This window comes from Onychostruthus taczanowskii, unplaced genomic scaffold, assembly GCF_017590055.1.
Source record: "Onychostruthus taczanowskii isolate IOZ18803 unplaced genomic scaffold, ASM1759005v1 scaffold52, whole genome shotgun sequence".
In the NCBI taxonomy this organism is placed as follows: Eukaryota; Metazoa; Chordata; class Aves; order Passeriformes; family Passeridae; genus Onychostruthus; species Onychostruthus taczanowskii.
The window spans coordinates 7,638,515-7,662,686 of NW_024502791.1; the positions used below are offsets into that span (position 1 = coordinate 7,638,515).

At 40.0% G+C, this 24,172-nt stretch overlaps 1 protein-coding gene across 1 annotated transcript; it reads right to left on the minus strand.

Moving 5' to 3' along the window:
- Positions 1–1,390: 1,390 nt before the first annotated feature.
- Positions 1,391–22,209, minus strand: CLTRN (collectrin, amino acid transport regulator). The gene is made up of 6 exons (XM_041416549.1): positions 22,143–22,209; positions 21,711–21,769; positions 15,761–15,846; positions 8,886–9,002; positions 5,593–5,787; positions 1,391–1,541 (listed from the first exon to the last, which is right to left on the minus strand). The coding sequence occupies exons 1-6, from the start codon at positions 22,207–22,209 to the stop codon at positions 1,391–1,393; spliced, it is 675 nt and encodes a 224-aa protein (XP_041272483.1).
- Positions 22,210–24,172: the final 1,963 nt, after the last annotated feature.

The following is a 24,172-nucleotide window of genomic DNA, read 5'->3' on the forward strand; positions in this document are numbered from 1 at the left end:
CCTCTAGACACAACACTGGAAACAGGATGGTTAATGGTCAAATCCTGCCTCCAGTGATGTGTGCAGATGCTTTAGTGACTGCAGATGTCGTATTTTGCTTCAACACATTTCCATTCTGTTTTTACACTTACCCACACCCAGAATTCCCCTTTTCTGTTGACCAGAGCTTCTGAAGACAGCCAGAATTGTATCACTTACCCAGATCAGGGGCACCAAATTCAGCAGTTGGTGTTTCACACCTTGAATCCTTTCAAAAGTTGTCCACCTATCACATGAACGTTCATCTGACACCAGGCTGGCTATGTTGGAAATCTACTCTAGTTTTATTATTAAAAACTGTAGGCAAGGCATTTCCAGAGACCTGTGAAAGACTATTCACAAGGGCATGTAGTGACATGACAAGGGGGGATGGCGTCAAACTGAAAGAGGGCAGGTTTAGATTAGATATTTGGAAAAAATCCTTTACTGTGAGGTTGTTGAGGCATTAGAGAAGCTGTGGATGCCCCATACCTGAAAGTGCTCACGGCTGGACTGGATGGGGGTCTGAGTAACTTGGTCTAGTGGAAGGTGTCCCTGCCCATGACAGGGGGATTGGAACAAGATGGTCTTAAGATCCCTTCCAACCCAGGCTGGCCTGTGATTCTATGATTTAATGAGAGCTGGGCCACAAAACACTGCACCTAAGGAAAATCTGTTCTTTGTTGCAATGTTTAATTTCAACAAGTTTCAGAGTTTTGCAAATTTAATTTCCAGCTCACAACAAGGTTACAGCTTGTAACCTTGATAGTTAAGTGACAAACACTTCTAGTACCAGATTTTTGCTAGCCTCAGAGCTATACATGATCCAGGTATTTTGTCTTGGTCTTACAGAGGTTGTGAAAGCTTTTTTGTTTCTCAATAAATGAAAACTTTCATGCACTGATGACTGTTCCATCTAAAGGCATACTACATAGCAGCAAACAGAAGAAATTTTACAGAGAAACTTTTGCATATGGCTTGAAAAAAAAACCCATCAAGAATTGACAATGATAGATGATCTCCCCAGTGAAATTCAGGAATAATGCAGTTTGACACTTATGTCAGGGAAAAACAAACAATGGACATATTTAAATAATCATTAAAAATGAGATGGCTGACACAAGGCAGGTTCCAACCCTGTTCCACCACACATCTTCTAGAAATCTTTTCTGGATATTATCTGAGGCCGCCTTATTTACGTTTCTCATGAATAAGAACTGTAATGGAAGTTCACCCAAGCAAAAGGTTCTCTCGAGGGAAATTACGTGAAAGGACATTTTTCTTGTCTTCATGTTTGACATTCAGGAGTAGTGATGAGAAAAGGCAGGCACAGGAGTCTTTCAGAAAACCATCAGAGAGCAGTGGCAGCATTTCATAGCGATGTGAACCGGTCATCATCTGCTGCAAAGACTCCGTTAATGTGGCCTGCTTTTAAATCCAGTGCTTCACAAGGAATCCCATTTTCTAGTGTCACTTCAACTTTCTCTTCTAAATTTTCTCTCTCTGTTGACTCTTTATTCTTTCTAAAAACAAGAAAGAAAAGATCATCTTATTCTGTTGACCTACAGCACTCCACCATGATTCCACAGAAAGAAAACTGCATATTTAGTTAGAAGTTTGTCATAGATTATGCTCCTAAAGGCACAATCTGGTGTACTTCCTTGCTGTTGTAAATATACCAGATGGGTGTATCTAAATGCAATAGCTGGGGGACCCACAGATTGGAAGCCCTAGTTTAACAGTTTGAGCTCAGAATTGGAGACCAGAAAACCTGAAGTAGACATGTTGTAAGTGTGTTTTAAATATTATTTCACCTTATTCTGCACCATGACTAGAAGGTGCAAAATAAAAGCTGGGGCAAAACAAAATTTGAAAAAATCTCTAAATCTGTTTGGGTATTTTTACATGATGAAGGTCTACACTAAGCATGTAATCTGACTGTGCAATGTATGTCACAGATCACATCCCAGGATCTGTACAACAAACCCCATATTTTTTAGAAACAGATCAGTCTTAGACTAACTATAGCCTCCAAATGTGGAGTCATCCATCACATCCATGATTACCTTCTTCAGAACATTCATGATTACTTTCTGAGGTAATCTCGATGCTGCAAATCTGCATTTTTTCTTCAAACTTCATTAGCAGCCACCTTCCTACCCAGAATTTTATACTTTTGTTTTCTAGATCAAACAATTGCATGGTTTTCACTTTTCCAGACTCCAGCTGTTCCAAAACCATATTATAATAGTAGTTGAATAAAATTATTTATATTTTAAAAACCCCTAAAAATATTATTTAAAATACAATCACTAGAAGATGTAATAAGCAAATATCAGTCAACAGATCACGATGTTCCTTTAATTCCAGATTTATTCTGACCTTGAGAACAATTAGTTCATAGTTGAAAAACCGGCTGTACTTTATGGCCTGCAGCATCAGCGGTTTCAGAGGACAAGAAACTCAAAGGTCAGGTGCACTGCTTCTTCCTATCTCACAACGTGCACTATAACAATCTGACTCAGGACAACTGTAAAAATCTGACTCAGAGTAACTGCTAGTGACAGAGATATCAACAATAATAAAAATTTATAGGTCTTTGGGAGATTCTTCACATTATAGACTTGTTAAAATAAACTTGGGGTGTAGTAGCGGAAACCTCTGACCTCAGGCTGCTCTCACACTGATAAAAAGGAGTGTTCTGTAATACAAAACTGTGGGGACAGAACATAAAAGTTACTAAGAAGGGGGTTCAAAAGAAATGAGAGGAGTAGCTGTGTGAAAGTCATTACCAGAGGAATTCAGAAAAACTAAAAATTTCCATGAATCCAAGGGATGACTCAACACCTTAAGGGAAGTTAAAGGAAGAGAAAGTGAAGGGAAGAGAAAACATACAAGAAGACCAAATCCAACTCAGGAAGGCCCACAGCTGCAAATTAATTCCTGGGAGAACTGATACAGAGAAAGACTGTGTGCTTACTCTGTTTTCACTCTTCCCAAGGCAATTTTTTATGGCCCCTGCTGCAGATGGGATTTTGGGGGATAAGGGGAGACTTTGGGCTAGTTCAGGATAGACTTCAGAGGATGATCCTGCCCTGGGCATGTGGCAAATCTATTGCTGTAGAGGGAGGTGTCTTATTGCTGTAAGGATAGGAAAAAAAATACAAGGCTGGGAGACAGTGTGTCTGACCCAGCTCACTGTGGGCACTGAATTCAGCAAATCTCTCAGTTCAATAAATGATGCATGAGTCTAACTCAATACTGAAACTCCTCTGTAAGCCAACTCCCCTTCCCTGACACCCTGAGCATGGACAGCCTGGAGCACGTGCTTTTGGTCTTATCTGAACTGAGGTATTTACATGGTATTTTAAAGGCCTTTAAAGACAAAATGCCAGATTTATGAGAAGCAAACACCATCCTAGGGGTCAGATTTCCAACACAGCTTACTAGGCAACAGAGCTCCCATTACGTAAGCTCTGGACAGACTTCTAAGAAAACTAATTATTGAACATGCTGAAGTCTTTGAAAACCTGGTCACTTCACTGTCTGACAAAGAGATCAGTGCTTTTGAAATCCTTTTCTCTGATTTTTTTTCCAATAAGCCAAATAACCCAGACCATCCGTTTTACCTCTCCAACCCTGCAACAGTAGATAGAAGAAATATATGCTTGGTTTACCCACTCTTACTTCCCGCCCCTGCCTGCAGATGTTATGGATGTGAAAGGAGGGTTACAGTTCAGCCACAGATGAACCTGCTCTGAGGAAAGGTTTTATGTAATGGTAGAGTAGGGAAACAGAGGGAGAGCTGAAAAAAGCATAGCAACTAAAAGGACAAGAGCATGAGACAGAGGGTGCCAAGTGCACAGAGGCAGGCAGCAACAAGCCTATTAATGGCAGTGTGGTAATAAGAGCATGCAGTTTACACCATCTTGAGGAGAACTGCTCAAGCTCAGCTGAGTTATTTTGAAAATAATAGACAGGAGTAAATACTGTCTTTCAGCATGATATGAAGCACTAGTGATTATTTTAGCTGCAAAAATCCCAGCTATTTATCCTAGTTTATTTAATTACACTTACGTGAAATGTTCAAAGACCCCCTTAAAGTTAAGCACTGTAAAGAAACACAGAGCCATGATACCACAGAGAGCAGGTATGGGCTTCAGGTAGCAACATCATTCAGTTTTACAGAAGAGGCTGCCTATGTTTAAGGCATGAAATAAATCAGTCCATACAACATGGCTGTGATAGGGTTTTAACTATCTACAGATTCCAGACACCTTCCCAGACTCTTTCCCCAACAGCATCTTTCATCGATTGTTTGCTGAATTTTGTGGGGTTTTTGAGAAAACAGAAAGGGGTTTTGGAAATTAATGTAACTCCTCTGATTGCAAAATATAACTGAAGGGATTCTGACTACACTAATTAAGGTTCTCTGTGACAAGCACTTAACCTTCCCAAGTGTTGTTCTTCTGAGGTCTTTTAACATTTTTCAAGGTAATAAAAAGGCAGGAAGGAGAAGCCTCTGCAACATACCACTTTTCATATTTTAATTCCTTTTTCTGATATATTTGGGGATACAATCCATTATACAGTCAATAATTTTGATATTATCTGGTTATCAGCAGGAATTTACCCTTTTTCAGTTCATCTGCTGCTCCTGTATGAATCTATGGCTGGAGTTATAATTTTGTAGCCTAAACTACAAAACTAAACCTAAACTCTGTAGTAGCCAAAAGCATGGTAGAAGCTGAACTTCTATGGCGGAATCTCAACTCAGCTGAGAAATTTCTATTCCTTATGCTCAACTCAGAGCCAGCAGAGATGTCAGGATCAAAACTTCACCTGGTCTCTGTGTTGCTCCCACATGCTCACAATAGGGAAGAATGAATACCCTTCTCTTTTTCACCAGTGCCAGCAGGGCAGAAACGTAGAGGAAAAGAGAGTATCTCTCTCCAACCCTACCACCAGAAAAACTCCTAAGCTCATGGGGAGATCTACCCAGGAACCTGTGAAGGGCTGGGCATTTTGAGCTCATCAGGTCATGAATGGTAAGTGAAACCCTGCTGTGTTCCAGTGAGCAGGCCCTCTTCAGCCATACATTAATCATTACTGTGTGCTCTACTGAGTCTTCTCAAGCTGCAGTAGCACAGTTTGTTTAGCTACCAGCTTTTGACTCTACTGCCCTGGAAGGGACACAGTCACTGCCAGCCTTTCCCCTCCTGGTAGCTATGTGAGTGGTCTGTGAGAGGAGACTCACCCGTGGCACAATAAAGCTTCACAAGAATGACATCAATTGTCTTTTTAAAGCTCATCTCTAGTTACGTGGCCTCCAGCATCATATTCTTACACTCCCCATTTCCTCGTTACTCCCCAAAATTACTATTGCATCTGTACCTTACAGTTAAAAAATTTAACTCTTTTCCTCAGAAAAGGAGAGATCGGTTGTCTTTACCTAGCTAGGGAAGGATGCACAGCATTAATCTGTCTGAGGCTGCTCTGAAACACAAAACCAGCTCAGCTGATACCTAACTAATCGGTATTCCATTAAAACAGAAGAAAGGCTGGGCTGCTTACTTCTTGTGCTTCTGGATCCCTGACACAACGAGGAAAACAATCCCAGCCACAATGAGACAAAGAACAACACCAAATACAATAAGCCAGACAGGAGTAGAGGGTTCAACAGGGGGTGATAAGGTTGAGGTTATCTTCAGGAACTGCAGCGTTTTGTCACTCAGTAGGAAGGCATTGTTGATTCTGTTCCGGTTCATCCTTCAGGAAAAAAACAAAAAAAACAAAAAAATCCAGAAAAACATCACAACTCTTTATAAAAGTATTTTACAAGTTAAAAAGATAGTAGAAAATAAAAGGATTTTTCATTAATGTACTGCAAGTTAGGCAGGGCTGAATGTCATCCAACATGATGAAGAAAAAGATGTTGTCTACCTTTAGGGAATCAGCCTCTTCTCTCAGGCAACAAGAGAACAGGGACAAGAGAACATAGCCTCAAACTACACTGGGGAGGTTCAGGTTGGACAACAGAAGAATTTTCTTCACTGCAAGGGTAGTTAAACATTGGAAAACTCTGCCCAAGGAGTGGTGGAGTCACCATTCCTAGAGGTGTTCAGGACACAAATGTTCATGGCACTTAGTGCCATGGTCTGCTTGACACACTGGTGGTTTGGTCAAAGGTTGAACTTGACCTTGAAGGACTTTTCCAACCTAAATGATTCTGTGATTCAATGATGTTGACAGGATTGCACAGACCTTGACTGTAACAGAGACCTCAGTAATCCATAGACACCCCCACATTTAGAACATTTCGAACACCAGACTTTCGTATGCATTTATCTGAAAAAGATGAGACCTGAAGTACAATATTATTACTTATGTCTGTTTTGAACCATGTCCTGAAGACATAGCAGGTTGTAAGCTGTAAGGCTTGCCTTGCTTATGCAGCATTCAAGACTAGCACAGGAGAGGCAGATCTACCCTTCAATGCTTGCAGGATTTACTTACAGTTGTCCCCTAGTCCCTCAAACTGAACCATCTTGCATGTTATGGGCTGGTACATCTGCCCCTGCTGCTGTAGATTTTCTTAGATCCATGAGGCACAGGATACAATTTGGCCTGGAAGAATCCACACCTATTGCCAACATGTCCTTCTTCCCTGAAGGATGCAGCTAAAGGGATTTGTACTTTCCATATTTTTTTCATTTCCATATGAGAAACTGTAAGTCTGAGAAATATGCTTTTTCATAGAAGTAGTACAACTGCTATCCTTTAGTGAATATCTTCACCGATTTTCACTGCCAGTAAGCATTTCACTGCCTGTAAGATATTTCTGAATCTAAATCTAAGCAGGCTTAAGAAGCTTTAGAAGTATCTTTCATTTAGCTTTTTCAAAATATTAAAAATTTTTAAGCAAATGGATTACATACATTGGTCTTGAGAGATTCTTTTTGATAGCAGTTGTATGTATGAATGCAGCTCTCTCTTGTATACAATTCAATTTTTTTTACCACAAAGTAAGTATTTCCTAAGAAAAGATGTATGGGAAATACAGGTAAGATTTAACCAATTTCTCTTCTTGGAAATCATAATGTTTGGCTGTCCCTTAAACAGGAAGTTCTTAGCCTTAATGGAAAGTCAGCATTCCTGGACAGGACTGAAAGCCATGGCATGTTTTAAGGCTCATAATTCCGTAAGCTGTCTGCCATTTATAAAAGATTTCCTTACTGATATGAAAGGATCATTGTGAATAGCTGAAATAAGCATTGTTTACCCTTACCTAGTGGCTTGAGTTTCAGAATTATGTGCTGAAACACATGCAGGTAACTACAAGTGCATTTCATGTTTGCATATGCATAACTATACCTTGTATATATTTATGCAAAATCTTAAGTATCACATAGAGCTCTGACATGGTTTACCTTCCTCTTTATTCTCACTTTGTAGGAATCTCATACAACAAAATTGTAGTCCATGACTAGTGTTATGTGCTACCCTAGCATGAAGAATTATAATAAAGGTTTTGTATGGAAGCCTGCAATCAGAAGCAATTGAACAAAAACATTTTAGTTTTATAGACCATTTTATTTCTTGTTTTTAAATTAGGTAGGAATTAAAACTTTTCATAAACAGCATATTCTTTATCAGGTGACAGACAACAGTTAAAAACCAAACAATAGCAGCATCCAATTTCTGTGCCAAACAGGGCAAATAAAAGACTTAAATAAATCAGCTTATGCTACTGAATGTATCAAAGAATAACAGAAATACAAAACCCCTGCATTCCAGCACTCTTACAGAGAGCTTCAGTGAATAAATAATCTGCTTCCACCACTAATGCTATGAAGCTATTGTTTAGTGTCTCTGTAGGAAATAGTTTAATCTGCTCATAAGCTTAAATTAATCTTTCCAAAAGAACGCATACTCATTCATTGGGAATTAGGCATTACACCTCCATAGTGATAACACAAATTTTCAAGACAGAACAGAATGTCTGAAAACAAAGAGATCCGTTTTCCACTCCATGCTTGAGAAATATATGTATGTTATGCTGCTTGAGGGACTCATCCCTCTAAACCCCTGGTGCAGGTTTTTTTGGACCACTGAAGTCAGATTATCCCATTTTTTCTTTTTTTTTTCTGTCAGCTCCACATTCTTCCTTTTACTTGTTCCAGAATGTGACAGTAGAAGGCAAAGTGATTTGTAGTGCACTGTACTTTGTACAAGCAATGCTCAACTGGGATATTGTCTGGCATTTTAGAACGAGCTGGTATGAAAAGAATGTGAGCATAAGATTGCTTAAGCCAAGCTGGGACACAGCCAGCTCTGCTCATGAGGAGTTCACACGAGCTCTTCTCATGTGAAAGCTGACTTCCTAATTAAGTCAGATGAACTGTTGGGGAGAAGCACTGAAAAGGAGCCTACAGTCATTAGCCCAGGTGTAGATGTGCATGTAGCATGCAGTAAAAGCTAAATGATATTAATCCCACCCAGAAAGTGTGCCCTTCAAACACCTGTCTCACTGGGAAATGTGATGAGAGCTGGATCAGAGCAGTGTGCCACACACTGGACAGCACATCACAGGTAGGGCTCTGGAAGGGACTAGATTTCTTCAGTCTCCAGCACGAACAGAGACTCTTCCCAAAGTTATAATCCCAAGGCTCACATTCTTTGCATTCTGTGGGACTGTTAAACAGCCTCTCATCTCGCATTCATTAAAGAGTACTGTACCCTCAGTGTTTTAGCAACTTGCATTAGTTCATCCTTAAAGAGGCACAGTGCTCATTCATTAAAGATCCAGAGAGAGAAAATATCCTCAGTAAACAAGGAAGAAAATATTGCAAGAGCAGTGACTGTACCTGATGGCTGCCTCTACCTCACTTCCAGGAACAGTTGTCACATTTTTGGAAGAATCTGTGACCACAAACCAAAAGGACACTCGGTCTGTCACATTGCAGAGCAGCACATTGGAAATTCTGCAGACAGTTTAAACAAAAATCATCATTAAAGAAGCATGGATGGAATTATTGAAATATTTTAGATTTTCTTAAAATATTGCTCTCAACTAAGGGGGAAAAATTTCTTACTTTTAAAAATGCTAACAAGTTAAGAAATACCACTCACAGCATTTCCCATTTCCCATATGATTTTAAAGAAATCAAGCTTATGAAGAACAAATGAGTCTTCAAACAAATTTCTAAATCTATTACAGACTTTCACAGTCTTGGACATACATTTACCATAATCAAATGGAAAAATACATATTTGAATAACAACCATCACTGGCTATGACAAAGGCCATGTAATGGAGCAAGTGCATTGGTGAACTAAGAATTCTGGTTTTGACAGCAAATACCACAGGACCCAGTCATTGAGAATTGCCCACGTGATTGTTAAGTGTGTGCAGTTATACAAAATACATTTGTTGGAGGGAAGATCAGTGGAATTGATGTTATAGGTTTTGACATCTTTGTTCACAGAGCCAGGCACAGAATGGACAGAACAAGCTAAATTTAGTCATTCTACTGGCACTGGTCTCTTCCTTTTAGCTTATGCTGTATCAAATATCTATATTATCTATTTTAAAGGAAGATTGTTCAGTTTTATGTGAAGTTAAATGTGGAGGGCAGAGGCAGGCAGCTTCTCATGGCATACTAAGAAAATAGTCCGCAAAATGCCTTTTAAACACGATTTTTTTCCCGATTTCTATTGGTAAATGGTGGAAACATCAGAAAACCCTTCTGGAATGACACAATCGCGAGGATTTAAGCGAAGGAAGCGAAAGCCCATCCCTTCCAGCACCGCGACAGGGCCCGGGCGCGCCCCGCTCGGCAGCGCCACCCTGGAGACACAGGTGAGGGACTGGGGGGACTGGGGGGGACTGGTGGGACTGGTGGGATTGGGGGTGAGAGGGATGGAAGGGAGAGAATGTCCATGCCTGGGCATTCCCCATCCAGCCAGGGATCTGCTTGTAAGGCAGATCACAGTGCCTCATTATGGATATTTTGTAGAAATGTTTTACATCCCAATGAAAACTTTTTTTGAGTGATGTTTTGGGTGCCCCAGGTAGTGCTATAGATCATTTTACAGAGGTCTGTCTGTCTGTCTATCTATCTATCTATCTATCTATCTATCTATCTGTCTATCTCATGAATCATAGAATGGCTTTGGCTGAAAAGGACCTTAGAGATTTATTCCAACTCTCATGCCATGGGCAGTGAACCTTCCACTATACCAAGCTGCTCAGAGCTCCCTCCAGCCTGGCTTTGCATACTGCCATGGATGGGGCATCCACAGCTTCTCTGGGCAGACTGTGCCTGTGAGTCACCACCAGTAAAGAATTTCTTACCAATACGTAATCTTTGACTTTGAAGACATTCCCATTTGTCCTGTCTCATGCCCTTATCAAAAGTCTCCTTCCATCCTTCTTGTAGGCTCCCTTCAGGTACTGGAAGGTGCTATAAGGTCATGCCAGAACTCTCTCTCTTCCAGGCTAAGCAAACCAAATTGTCACATCTTTTCCTGGAAGGAGAGGTGCTCTAGTCCTCTAATCTCAGAATAACAGAATATTCTGAGTTGGAAGGGACCCACCAGGATCATTAAGTCCAACTATTATGGGAGTGATCCACACAGGGTCAAAGTCACAACCTTGGCATTATCAGCACCATGCTCCAACCAACTGAGCTGATTTAATTTTGGCTCTTTGGAGCTCGCACCAGCAGTTTCTTGCCCTTCCTGAGCTGGGGACCCCAGAGCTGGATGCAGCACTCCAGGTGGGGTCTCACCAGAGCACAGCAGAACAGAGGGACAGAATCTCCTCTCTCGCCCTGCTGGCCACACTGCTTTGGATGCAGCCCAGGATGCAGCTGGTTTCTGGGCTATAAGCACCCATTCCAGAGAGATATGCAATAAAATGGAAAGCAGTGGTTTTGCAGAGCCAAAATGACCACTTTCACCTCTCTAGAACAGTATCAGTTTTACAGAGAATTTTTATGGATAAAAGAGGAAAACCATCCTCTGGAATTTGAAAAGATGTTCACATCAGTTTCTGGCAACAGTCAGAAGATGAAAGCAGAGTTATTCTTTCAAAACAAAAAGCACAAAATTTACAGGAGAGGGGAAAAATGCCTACTTTTGGCTGATGGCTGACAAACTCTTGCTGACTTCACAGAACATTTAAAATTGTAACTGCAGAGGATGTTTTCTATCTAGGTGTTTATAACAGTAGGACCCAAAACTTCATGTTGCCAAAGTTCCTGAAGCTGCATTTTCTGTGGTGTAATCAAAAACTGGGCCAGGTGGAAAATTTGAGTTGGTGTTGCCCTACAGATGTTCTTGAAATGGGGTAAGAAAGATTAATCCCAAAAATGAAAGATAAAGGTAGACAAGGACTGGCAGAACACCCAGACTTTCATACCCTCATTCAAAGACTCTTCAAGCTAGGGTCTTCCCCAAAGTGCCAAGGTTTTTAGCATGAGACAAGGCATTCAGTTGCCACAGGGGTAGCATCTCGCTGTAGAACAAACAGCACTGAAACAAGGGCAGAAAGGATTGCACTAGGGTATGTAAATTTGCCTTATTTTCTTTTCCCTGTTGTTTCTAAAATCCTCAGTTACAAGGATCCAGACTCTGGTTTCACCACCACCACTTTTTCATCAGTGGAATGCAAATGCCACAAACTGTTCCAGGCCCCAAAAAGAATAATCCCACTCACGAGAAGTTCCAAGGGGATGAGATAACACCAAAACAGACTGGTTCAACAAGCACCCATGTGGCAATTTCTGTGCAGTGGTGCACTTTTTTTTTCCTCCCATGCCATTTGCTTGCAGGTTTGATTCACAACAGAGAACAATTGCAAATATGCCATCACACTCTATAGATCTGAGAAACCTGGCTTCACCAGGCACCATTGAAGTGTATTTGTAAACATATATGTGGACATATTTTCCTTTCCTTAGCAGTTGATAGACTTTTGACATGGGATTATAGGAGACTATTATCATCAAAATGACAAAATCCTGGTTCAGCCTTCTGGCACCATGGCAAAAGTCCAAAATTGCATTTCCTTTAATGCACCAGTGAGTAGAGTGCAGGAAACCCTGGCAATTCCCTGGCCTGAAACACCATCATTGCCCCTTATAGAGATTTACATGATTGCTTAGGGGTAAGAAAGAGCTGTCAGAGTCAAAGGGAGCTGAGTGCCCACAATGGCTGTTAGGTCATGGAAGAACCACAGTCCCCAAGTCCCAGGTGCCTATCTCCAGCTCTCCAAAAACATCTCACCTCTTCCAACACAGGGCTCTACAGCTGCTTCTGCAAAGGAACATTATTTTCTTCCTAGCAGCCATGGAATCACCTTGATTTAACAGCTTTACTCCAGACTCTTGTTGTTCTAAAGGTCACATAACTTTTAGTATCAAAAAAGCCTGTCTTAGGAAGCTGGATAATGTTGATGAATTTTTTTCTGGTCGCTTTGTAAGGAAAATTTCAGGGTCTTTTATCTATAAACAGGGGAAAGATGCACCAAAAGTAGATTCTGTTATGTGAATGAAAACAAATGTGTTGACATTCTTCCTGCTCTAAAGATTAACTTGTCTCAGGCCCAAAAGAGATGCATATTATTTCAAATGAGTCACAGATTAGAGAAACCAGGGTTACTAACAGAGGCTACAACAATAATTTTTTAACACTGAGAGATCAAAGGTTGGCTTACGTAGTTCATGACCATATGAACTGAGAATCAATTGAAAGGTCATATATAAAACAGGAAATAATGGGGTATTAATTCTCCACTGAAAAGGAAATATTTATTTGTAACTCTATTAATAGTTACTGAGTAATGTGATTGATTGTACCTTTCTTCTGTTTTGTGCAAACTTGAAAATCTGACAATTCTTTCAAACATTAAACACTGCTCCATGATTTATTAAATTTCACTTTGGAAATTAACTTTAGAGAGCTCGAGATGTAACGTGCAATCCTCCCCATTCTGTGCTGGGTCATTCAGCGGTTGCACAAGGGCAGCAACAGCATCAACTGCTGTTTGCAGCAGCACATTGAAATACTTGTCATCACAGCCTGACGTTTATCCACCTTCAGAAACCTAACAAGAGGTGACTTCAAATATCAAAAATTACAGGGCAGACTGCAACAATGGCTATCCTGATCCACCAGACAAATTATTCTGGGGCTTGATAGAGTTTGCTGAAGTTAATGGCATTTGTGTCATATGGAAGTTAGTTGTGGCTGTGAGTTACTTCAAGGCTGTGGGTGTGTTAGAAATAATCAGGGTTTTAAAGCGGAGGTTTGTCACATCCTGGCTATGGCCACATGTATAATTTATACCCTGGCAGAACCAGTATTTAGTTACATAAAATAATAGTGATCTTTTTCATAGGTTTTATTTTGACAAAAAACTTCAATTAACCAGATGCAAAATTTCCCTAAGTTTAGATGCTACCAGAATGCAGTCACAGGCAATTTGTTTGTCCTTATATGACAGAATAATTGGTCATTGGTCTTTTACATCTCCTGAAGAAAATCTGTTGACATTTTCCTGCAGTGCCAGCAGTGCAATGTAATTTATTTGCTACAAGCTCCTGCTTGTGCCTCCCTCTTCACCACAGTGAAGTCTCCTCACCAGCTCTGCCAGGGTGCTGTTCCTGTGCACAGCATGCTGCTGTTCCTTCTGGGATGCTGGCTGCTCCCATGCCTCCATGCCTGCTGCAGAGGGGATGGAGCAGCACTGCACTCCTTCCTTCCAGCTGCCAGCCCCAAGGGTGGGGAAAGGATTGTGTTATTTCCCGGACTTCTAACAGGATGGAGGTTTCACAGCCTTCCTGCTCCCATGTAATAGGCAGATTATCTGAGGTGTATTGGGAGGTACATCTAGCCTCTCCATCACTAAACAAGGGCTCTGAGGTCCCTTGGAATTTGAGAGAGATCTATGCATAGGAGACTCTTCAACCTGTTGCCTAGGAAGTTGTGCCAGATCTCAGAGCTGCACAGCTCTCCTTTAGGTGACATGCTGTCTATAATGACCCCAAAGGTGTCTCTAAGTCCTACATGAGTTATCAGTTATACCTCCAATATACACCCCATGAAGGGTGTACCCAGGTTATACCTCATGAGAAAGTCAGATCCTAAAAAGAGGTAAAGATCCCCACAGCTGGCTGATTCCAAATATTATACTGACTTCTCTGACCAGCTTAGTAGCAGGGAATTATTCATGTATGCAACACCACCTCCAAACTGGAGTAACACTGGCATCATCATATTTGTCTGTAAGAAAAACTCTTTAGATAGGAAACTGAATTAATGAGTATAAATTCTATGATTACCCAGAGTGGGTACAGATAACTGCCATTAAAACTCCTTCCATTCCTGCAGCAACCTTACTTTAATCTGCAGAAAACCACAGTGCTTGAAGAGGAAAAAAGATCACTTGCTTCTGACACATATTTTTGCTGTGTGAAAACAGCATGACTTTGAATGAAGAGAATAATTTTAAAAAAGGACCCAGGACTAAAATAAGTATACAAAAGTGAATCTTTATAGAGCAGATGCTGAATGGAAACTCTGCTGCTTTGAAAAACTGAGAAAAGTCCTACATAATCATCTGTAATTAGCTTGTATCTTGAACTAATTTTTTTGAGTGCCATTTTAATTGGGCTGAGTAGCACACTTGGCTGTTTTTGTTAAGCTTGATATAACAGCTCTTTTACTCAAAGGAGACCACCTCTCAGGAATAAAAATTAAACAGCAGGAATCAAACACTCCTGTCACATGGAGGGAGAAACTCCCTTTTATTTAAGAGAAAGGCAGCAGCCCCAATAATCATCATGTGACTGAAGTTAACTAACATATTTTCAAATGTAGAATATGCTTCACCTGATGCAATGACAGCCCAAAGCAGTTTTATTTTTAAGTAAATTGAAAAGCTTATCCTTGTTAGCCTACCAGAACTGTCAATCTTTCATTTCAGATTGAAACACAATTTAAAAAAATAGGCCTATGGAAATGCACTTACAAGGTTTTCCTTTTAAGAAAGATAAGAACATCGTGAAAATACAGCTTGCTAAGTGCTCTGTCTAATCTGGTATCTAATTTCATAGAGTAGCCAGGATCAGAAGCCAGCAAAGAACATTCAATACCTCAGGGTAGATTGAATCCCAAAACCAATTACAGGCTGATTTCTATCTGCACTACAACATCTGAAACTTCGTGATGGTAGGTAACTCAACTGCTGTGATATCAGGGATAGGAATGCAGAGCACAGCACTGGCATAGCTATCCATCTCCCAGGGCTCTGAGTCAGCTCATCTCCAGCACACTGCTGAAGCTGAGCTCTAAGGAAGGATACACCAGAGCTGCTTACTCAAAGATCTGTGCTGCCTTTCCTGACCTCCCAGGGTGTCCCTTCACCTCCTCCCAGTATGGTCTCCAGAAGGTGCCAAATCTTCCCACTGCCTTCTGCTGAAAGTGAGCTGGCACATCTGACTGAGATCCACAGCTGTGTCATTTCACATCCACAGGGACACCGGTTCAAAGATTGAACATTGTTGAAGATGGAGACAGTGTGATGCTGAATATGTATCTGGGTGTCAGAAGTACAGTGGATCAGCCTGCTTTTAGAATCTCTGTATAATGATTTCTACAGCTCGGTACAGCAGAGGACAGGTCACTACATGCAGCATTGTTAATATGTATAAGGCAAATCCAAGCAGATGCTTACTGAGTTGTGCTCTTGCTGGAATATCTTCTCATTGCAAAAGCCACCATTGCTTTGAAGAGGTACTCTTCATTAGCATCCCAGGCATACTGTAAAGGAAGAGGAAAAATAATTAGTTTCAGCACCAGTGGTGGCAGTACACAGAGGGAAAAGAGTTGCTGAATTTGAAATGCTGTATTGATCAAGAAAATGAATAAATTCTCTGGTTGTCCTAAGAAAATGAATGCCCATTATTTAGTGTGGACAAAGAACTTTTTCTAATGGAAAAAAAAGGGCCATACAAACTGTAATATAAATAATATAAAATGCAAAGAATGTTTCCAAAAATTGAATTAACTGAATATTTCTGAAAGCTGACCAAACTGGAGATGTAAAGTTTATTATACCAAAGACTAGGCATATTACTCAAATTCTCCCCACACAGCTGCACTCATAGCCCTGCCTCTTTTGCTGGAGAAACTCAGTTAAAGTAGAAGGTTTAAATCCACCCTCTAAGACTATTTGTCTCTGGCCAAAAATAATATTAAAAAAACATTGTTTAAGGTGGTCTCTGGGAGTTGGACATAGGACACCAGGAAATAAACTGAGATTGCAGCCTTATTGCTGCACACTGTCCTGAAGTGTACAAGTGTACAAGAAGACTCAAATATATTAAAAATTATTATACTGCAGGTGAGATAAAAGAGAGAAAATAGCATCCTTACTACTTCAATAATAAGAATGTAGGCTCCAAAAACTGTTCTCTGTTGTCTTGATGAAAAATCATGCTTTCATAATTTAAGTTTTCTGAGACAGCTTCACTGGGTTCCCCTGGGCTTTCACTCACCTATGCAATTCTAATGACCTGTAAGAACTGCATCTATTACATTCTTATAACAGGAGCCATGACTGAGGCATACTGATTGAATTTCTTCCCCTTTCAGCAGATTACAAAGATTATTAGTTTCTTGGAATTATATTAAGGGAGGTTAGAAACAGCTTTCTTCAGTCAGTCAGAACATAAATCTAATCTTTAACTTTCATGATTAAAAAAAATCTGCTCTGTAATCATCCAAACCAGAAAACCAGTGGTGTGGACACTTAGCTCTGTTGTCAGTTGGACCTACTTTTTCATTATCCTTTATAACACATTCAAAAACCAACAATGTACATCAAAAAGCAGTAGATAGCATTGAAAATGCCAAATCTTAATTCTGATTTTTAATCAAATCTTAATTTGATTGATTTGATTTGATTTTAATAAGTCTTCTGATTTTAATTCAAATATTTTTAAATTCTGATTTTGGATGCATGGAAATGCAACCTCTCCACAAAAAAAATAAAAGTGAATCCAGCTTTCAGGTATCTGCAGCCCTCATGTTGTACTGGCATCCTGGGAAACTGAACAGGGAAGGATGGAGTAACTTAAAGAGCAGAAAGTGATCTTATTTATCATTCCCAGACAAATGTTGAATGAAATGGGCTCTCTGAGATGAGATAGGACAGGGACAACAAAGCTGAGGCAGCAGACAACTTGAGCAGCACCGAAGTGCAGCTGCACTGCTGAGAACCTGCATTCTGACTCACCACTCTTGCCTCGTGAATGAAGGGGGTTGTAAGCATACTGTGATAATGCTTGCCAACCTGGGAACTTAAACTGAAAAAAACTCAGAGAGAAACTCTTTGGAAAAAAAGTTATAAAAGTCTGTGTTTTGATTCCACTGCACTGATGAAAATGTGAGAGTAATGAGAGCAACTAGTACTGAAAGAAAAAGAAATCATGTAGTAAAGGAATTAATACAGATTGGAGCCCTAGAACTATTTATCATCATTTTAAAGATATCTGTATTTAAACCATGAAGCACAATTTGCATTACTAAAAGGGAAGATCTGTTTTTTCTCTCTGTGGCACTATTGACTGAATCCCTTCATACCATCTGCAGTCTTTGAGAACAGGTCCAAAAGGAGAGAAAAAACATAATTTGTTAGCCAGTGAATTAAACCAGCTGTAGAGATAATTTAATCAGTTGTCTTGAAAATAGATAATGATGAAGCACACTCCATTTCATGCTCACGTGGACACAAATACAATGCAGCACTACCAAGTGCATGTGCTCAGTATGTTTATGTTTAGTGCAATGCATATATACATGCACAATTTGTCACAGCTCTCATAAATAATGCAGTAGTCTAGCACTTCTTTAAGTCAGAGTAACAAAAAGGGTATCTCCAATCAGGGAAGATAATTTTTAGTGAGGAGTTCCAGGCCCAGTTGAAAGAGTAGGCATTTCAAGAGTAGGAAAAGAGATGGAATAAACAGAAAATTACAAGAAAGAGGGGGAGGAGACTGGCAGAGAGAGCTCAGCAAAAATCAAGGGTCTGCCTGAGTCAGGAGAAGATATTGCAGACAACCTTCTGGGCACAGAAGGGCAAGAAGCCCCAAGAAAATGGAGAGTAAACAGGAAGTAGAGGAGATGGACATGGCTATGGGCTTCAGGTAAACAAGAATCTCTGTACATAACTGCATACAGAAATATTCAAGGGGGAGGCAACATAATGAGGAGGAAAAGTAAGACAAGAACAACTTTAAGCTAACTAACTGTATGAACTCAGGACAGGTGGGCATGACTTTCCAGAAAATGGTTTCTAATCATCAGCTTTCTCTGATCAGAGGTGCAAAGAAACCTTGAATGAGGTGGATTGGAAGGGACTCTGAAGATCATCTAGTTCCAACCCCCCTGCCACGGGCAGGGACACCTTCCACTAGACCTGATTCATTGTACTATGGGGCTTTATCAGCTTCATCTTTATCCTCTAAATGCAAAGGCCTGGAGCACAGCTGAGGACTGAGGATGCCCCTGTGCAGTGCAGCTATTGATGCACACTTCCTGCTGCTCTAGAGGAAACATTAAATATCATCTGCAACCATATTTAAGTATCATTTGGAACCACACGCTGTAAACATAACTGTTATGAATGAAACACTACATGATGGTATTAGAACTGTCAAATTTACCATCTTCATTGTGCTACAGAGGAACCAACACAAAGATGTTGGCTCAGTTGCACTTGCCATCCTTTATATGTTAAGGAGGAGCAGAATTGGACACAGCTAACTGTGAAAGGCAGTCCTAAATGCCTCTTACTGAATGAAGATGATAAGATAATGCATGAAAGATGATGAGTGCAGGTTGCTGACAGGGTGAAATGCTGTAATAGTGCTGTAAAAGACAAAATTTAAGATATGGGAATATAATATTAAAAGCTTCCTCTGAGCAACCTGACCGGATTTCAGTGTTGACCTGACTTTGAGCAGGTGAGGACTAGGGACCATCCAAGATCTCTTCCCTCCTGAATGGTTCTGAGCTTAACTATACAGCCATTCAGACTGCAGAGTGGCTACAGACACACAGACACACTTCTGGATCCCATATGGTGGCAAAACACAAGGTGTATGTCAGCCTTCCTCCTCTTCATCCTCTACCCTAGAAGCAGCCTGGATACATAAGCCAGAAGGGAAGGGCACTGTCTACTTCAGCTGGCTGCAGCTCCTGAGGTGCCAAATCTTTGACTCTGATGGTGAAAATGAGTAATGACACCCAGTTACACAGACTTGTCAGTGCCCATCGCTTCTCACTCTGTAGTTTCCTCTGTCCCTTTTGAATTAACACTGTACCTCTCCCATGAACAGAAAGCAGCTAGTGACTAGCTATTCCAGAAGCCACTCATAAAGTCAAAACCATCCTCAGTGAGACTCATAAATCACCCTCCATTTAGGCCCACAGGCACTGTGTTTCCTCCCACAGATCAGCAAACAACAGCTCTGTCAAGTACACCCATTATTTGCAAATAAAATGATAACGGCTGAATACCTACTGCATCAGAGCTGGTCTTTCCAGCTCCATTGTGATAAGAACTAAATAAATACACCAAATGGAACTCCCTGCCTCAGAGTACAGCTTACCTGGTGAACAAATAAAAAAAAATGGTGTCCTGTTTTCATCAGTCTCACACACAGGGGATGGCATGCACTACACCATGAGAAAAGCTGCACCAGCCTATTTCCTATGCCCCTGAATGTACACTGGAGTTATCCTGCCATTCCTAGGGAAAAATTCACACAGTATCTTGGCTTTCCATTATCATGGAACTTGAAGTGACCTGGAAATGAACCAAGCTGATCATGTCCTACTATGACACAATGACAGTATTACACGTTTCTTTGCTAAAATAAACAACACAAAGAAGTCAAGTTAACAAAAATTAATTTCTGTTTCATAGTAGTTTCAGTTTTCAATTTCATTCACAGAAAAGACTGCAATGGCTATGAAAAGGAACTACTGCCATCTGTGTACTTAATAAATTGTTTATTATTCGTGGATGATTTTCTATGGCATCATATCACTTTCAGCAAGCTGTTGTTCTAAAATGCTGTTCTTGACTGTCCCATTCTTTGAGCTTTCACATACTTTGTTCTATGACACAAACAACTACAAAAAACAACAGACTCCTCAGTTATGGCTTTTTTCCCAGCAATACAAGGGTAATGATTTGTCTCATACCCTTTTTAAGTGAAAAACAAAAAAAAATTATAAATGATCAAACAACCTCCCCTTATTTTACTACAGCAGGAAAGGAAAAGGCACTAAAAAGGGCATTACCAGGAATTGCAATTTTCGTTCTTTACTACTATGTTGAACCAGGATTAAATAAAAATATTAGCACTTATCATCAAGAGGAGCTTTAATAATTATTTTAACATATTTTCAGCTGTAGTATTACTCTATTCTTAATAATTAAAAAAACCCTTAGGCTTGCACTACTGTTTAATTAAAGTCTCCTTTAACATATTTTCAGCTGTAGTATTACTCTATTCTTAATAATTAAAAAAAAACCCTAGGCTTGTACTACTGTTTAATTAAAGTCTTCCACCCAAGAGAATTGACTTCACTATGAATTTCGAGACATTTACTTTAGCAGGTCTCTTGAAAATTTCTTTGTACTTTGTCTGGTTTATAAAATTACCAGTGAAATTTCAGTCCCTGCAAATGTCAGTTTAAATTACCTGATCTTTCAGGGTAATTTTAGAACAGCTTCTCCAGTCATAGGGAGTTTCTTGTACCACCAGTCTTTTAAAACATGTGACCTACTGCTTTTTGTTTCCTGGAGCTCATAACATGATCAGACACCAGACTTAGAATGGACATGACTGTCCAGAATGTTTCATACCTAATTTTCTACTTAGCCCTGCAGATTTGCTCAAAGTATTCCAAACTACTAACAAACTACGGGGCTCTGACATATTAAATAGTCTCTAGATCAGGAAGGACCACTCAGTCATCAAATGTCTCAATCTCTTGTCATATCTCTATTCTCACATCAGTATTTCTACATTAAGCCCAAAGATCTGAATTAAGCCAAAGCATTTCATGAGACAAGCCTGTGCACCACAGGCAGAGAAGAAAGGCCACTATCTTAAGCCCTCCATTAGCAGGGAATTGATGAGACATGCTTGAATGATCTCTACAGTCAATGCTTGTCTGAGAGCCTGATATAGTCTCATTTCATAAAGACCTAAAAATCTTCTCCTGCTTCTTTTCCTAAACATGCTTGACTTTACAATTGGCACTCCTGAGCAGAAGTGCTTTTCCCAAAATACACTTACATTTATGCTGCACATTTCTCATGCATAAAGTGTAACATCCCTACCACTTTTCCAGGGGAAAAAAATCATTGACCAGAAAATTATCTTTATGAACAAGCAAGCTTTATATTTCTCCTAAAGGATGACATTTGAAGGAGTGGGATAGTCAAATGTCAAGAAATGGAGGCCTGGATCATGACTTGAACAAACTATTACAATTAACACTGCAGAATAAATTGCTTGTGTTGCATTCACAAATTTTATAGTATACATTACTTCTATTTTGGCAGATATTGAGTTAGGAAGGATATGTGAAGATATTTTACTTACTGCATTATCTCCCAAAGCTGTTTTGATACTAATCCGCACTTTGAAAGCATTCTGTGCATCTGACAAAAGAGAAAAAAGCAAACATATATTGGTAGTCACACAAAATAGGATTTTAAATCATTTACTTCCCTGATTATTCCTTAAATGTCAGTTTCTAAATGTGTCTTAAGAAATCACATGTTTAGGAGAACAGAAGTTACTTGCATGGAAAAGAGCCCAACAGAGTCTCAATGAGGTTTACAATGACCTCTTGAAGTGCGACCAACTTCCATACTTACTTTGCAAATTCATAAAAGAAGTGAATGCTCAGCATTTCAATTTTCAAACTGAAGACAACGAGTTAAAATAAAAATCTTAGAAGCTGGCAGCTTTGTAGTCTAAACTGATAGCTACTTTAACTAAAGAAAGATGGCAATCAGCTCCCAATCTTACCTGGCTTGCAGAGCTCAGCATGAGCAATGGCAGCTACAGAAATTATAAACAGCAAAGCCCGTAACATCCCGTCAGCATGGAAAGGCTGAAGCAAAAAGAAGTGAGTTTCCCCTGTAAAGCACTCTTAAACTTTGTGTGACCCAGGATTAAAGCATCAGGAGCACAAGTGAGCGACCAAGTAAAAGGTTTAATAATTAACCCCCGTTATTTTAGCTAAAAACAGGCACTAGAAACAACTGTCTTCTGTTAGTTATTTACTATCTTTCTCTGTAGTAAAAAAACCAAAAAAACAAAAAAACCAAAAAAAACCCACAAAAACAACAAAATCAAAAAACTGCAACAAGTATTTAATTTTCTTTCTTCCTTTTTAGAAAAATGCAACATTTTACAGAGTGTTCCAGGCCAATCTTTTTTTTCTCACAGGCATAGTGTCAGACACACAAAGTGTCTGTGGGATGTCACACCAGAGCAGCTGGCAACTGCTACCCACAGCAGGTGAATCTGAAGCTTGGCTGCCACTAGATCCCAAAGGAAGCTGCCACCTGTCTTCCATGGGAAACTGTCCGGCCCCACAGCTGCCCTGATTTTTTAAGATTTTCTAAGCCTTCTGATGTTTGCATTCTTGTAGCAAACTTTCTCACACACTTTCTGTAAACAGCTTATTGTTTTGCATTCTTTTATGGATGAGGAGAAATTTGATGAACTGTTAGTTTGTCCAGTGTCATTGGAGAGGTGGCACTTTCATCCCCCAATCCACTATCACCTTTGGAAGTCTATAAATGTTGGAGTCAGAAAACAAACTTCCCTTTTTCCTGCCTTATAAGAGCAGCAGCGTGTCTGTGTCGTGTTGTCTCGTGTCCTATAGTGACACCCCACTGAGGCTCCTTGAGGATACAGGAAGACTGGGCACCCTTTTCACTTCACCCAAAGAAATGTGTGACGAATAGAGAATACCTGGACCCAAAAAACAGGGCTCAGGCATTGCCCCTCACTTGCCCTTGAATTCACAGCCCTTGAGAAGGGCCAGCCTGATGGGCACGGTGCGAGTCTCCCCATCCCCATCCCAGCCCCACTCCTGTGTCCTTGCTCAAGCCCAGCAGAGAAAATGCCTTGTTCTGCACAAACACCCCACATCGGAGGCATTGCTTTGCATGAAAAGAACTGTTATATGTAGGGAGAAATACTTTTTTCCTGTCAGAGGCTTATTGTGGTAGCAACTAGAATAAGCAGAGGTGCAATAAAGGACTTAGTAGGAAGCATGTTGAAAAGGAATGTATTCATATTTTGCAGACATGACCCACTGTGTATACATGTACACACGTGTGTGAAAATATCTTAATGCACCCTGCACTATTAATCAAATGTTTACCAAGACAACTAAATAAACATGGAGAAAAAAATTTAGAAACTGAAATGTATTGCAGGTATTTGAACAGTGTCTGCAATCTAGGCAGCAAGACAGGATTACTTTATTTCATTATGTTGCTGTATTCCCCCTGTAGCCACTCTGATTAATGGATAGGTCCCACCTTGAAGATCATTTCAGAATTACTTTCAGTTGGTCCTTTAGCACCAAGAGTTGTGTCTTGAGACTGCAAACCCAAAGAGCTTCACACGAATGACAAACAGTAAGAAAATCCGACTTAACTGTGAGCTGAATTTATGAAAAACAATAACCAATATTTACTGCATTAGATACTCTGACTTTTGGGTAACACAGAACTTACTGTTTCAGTAATTTAAACTGTTTTTAGAGGCCACTGTTAGAGGACTTGACAGCCCATCTTTAAAAGTCATTCACCAAGCTGATTCCCAGGCACCTCTTTGCTCTCACTAGGCAACCCAGTCTGGGTACAAAACTGTTGGATACATTATCTGCTTAGATGTTCAATCTATACTTATGAAAACAAAAAAGTGATGAATTCATTTCTAATGATAGCTTAAATTAACATGCTGTATATATGCACATCAAAAAGAGCGCACTAAAAAATGTACATATATATGAAGGACTATCAGGTTTCTGTAGCATT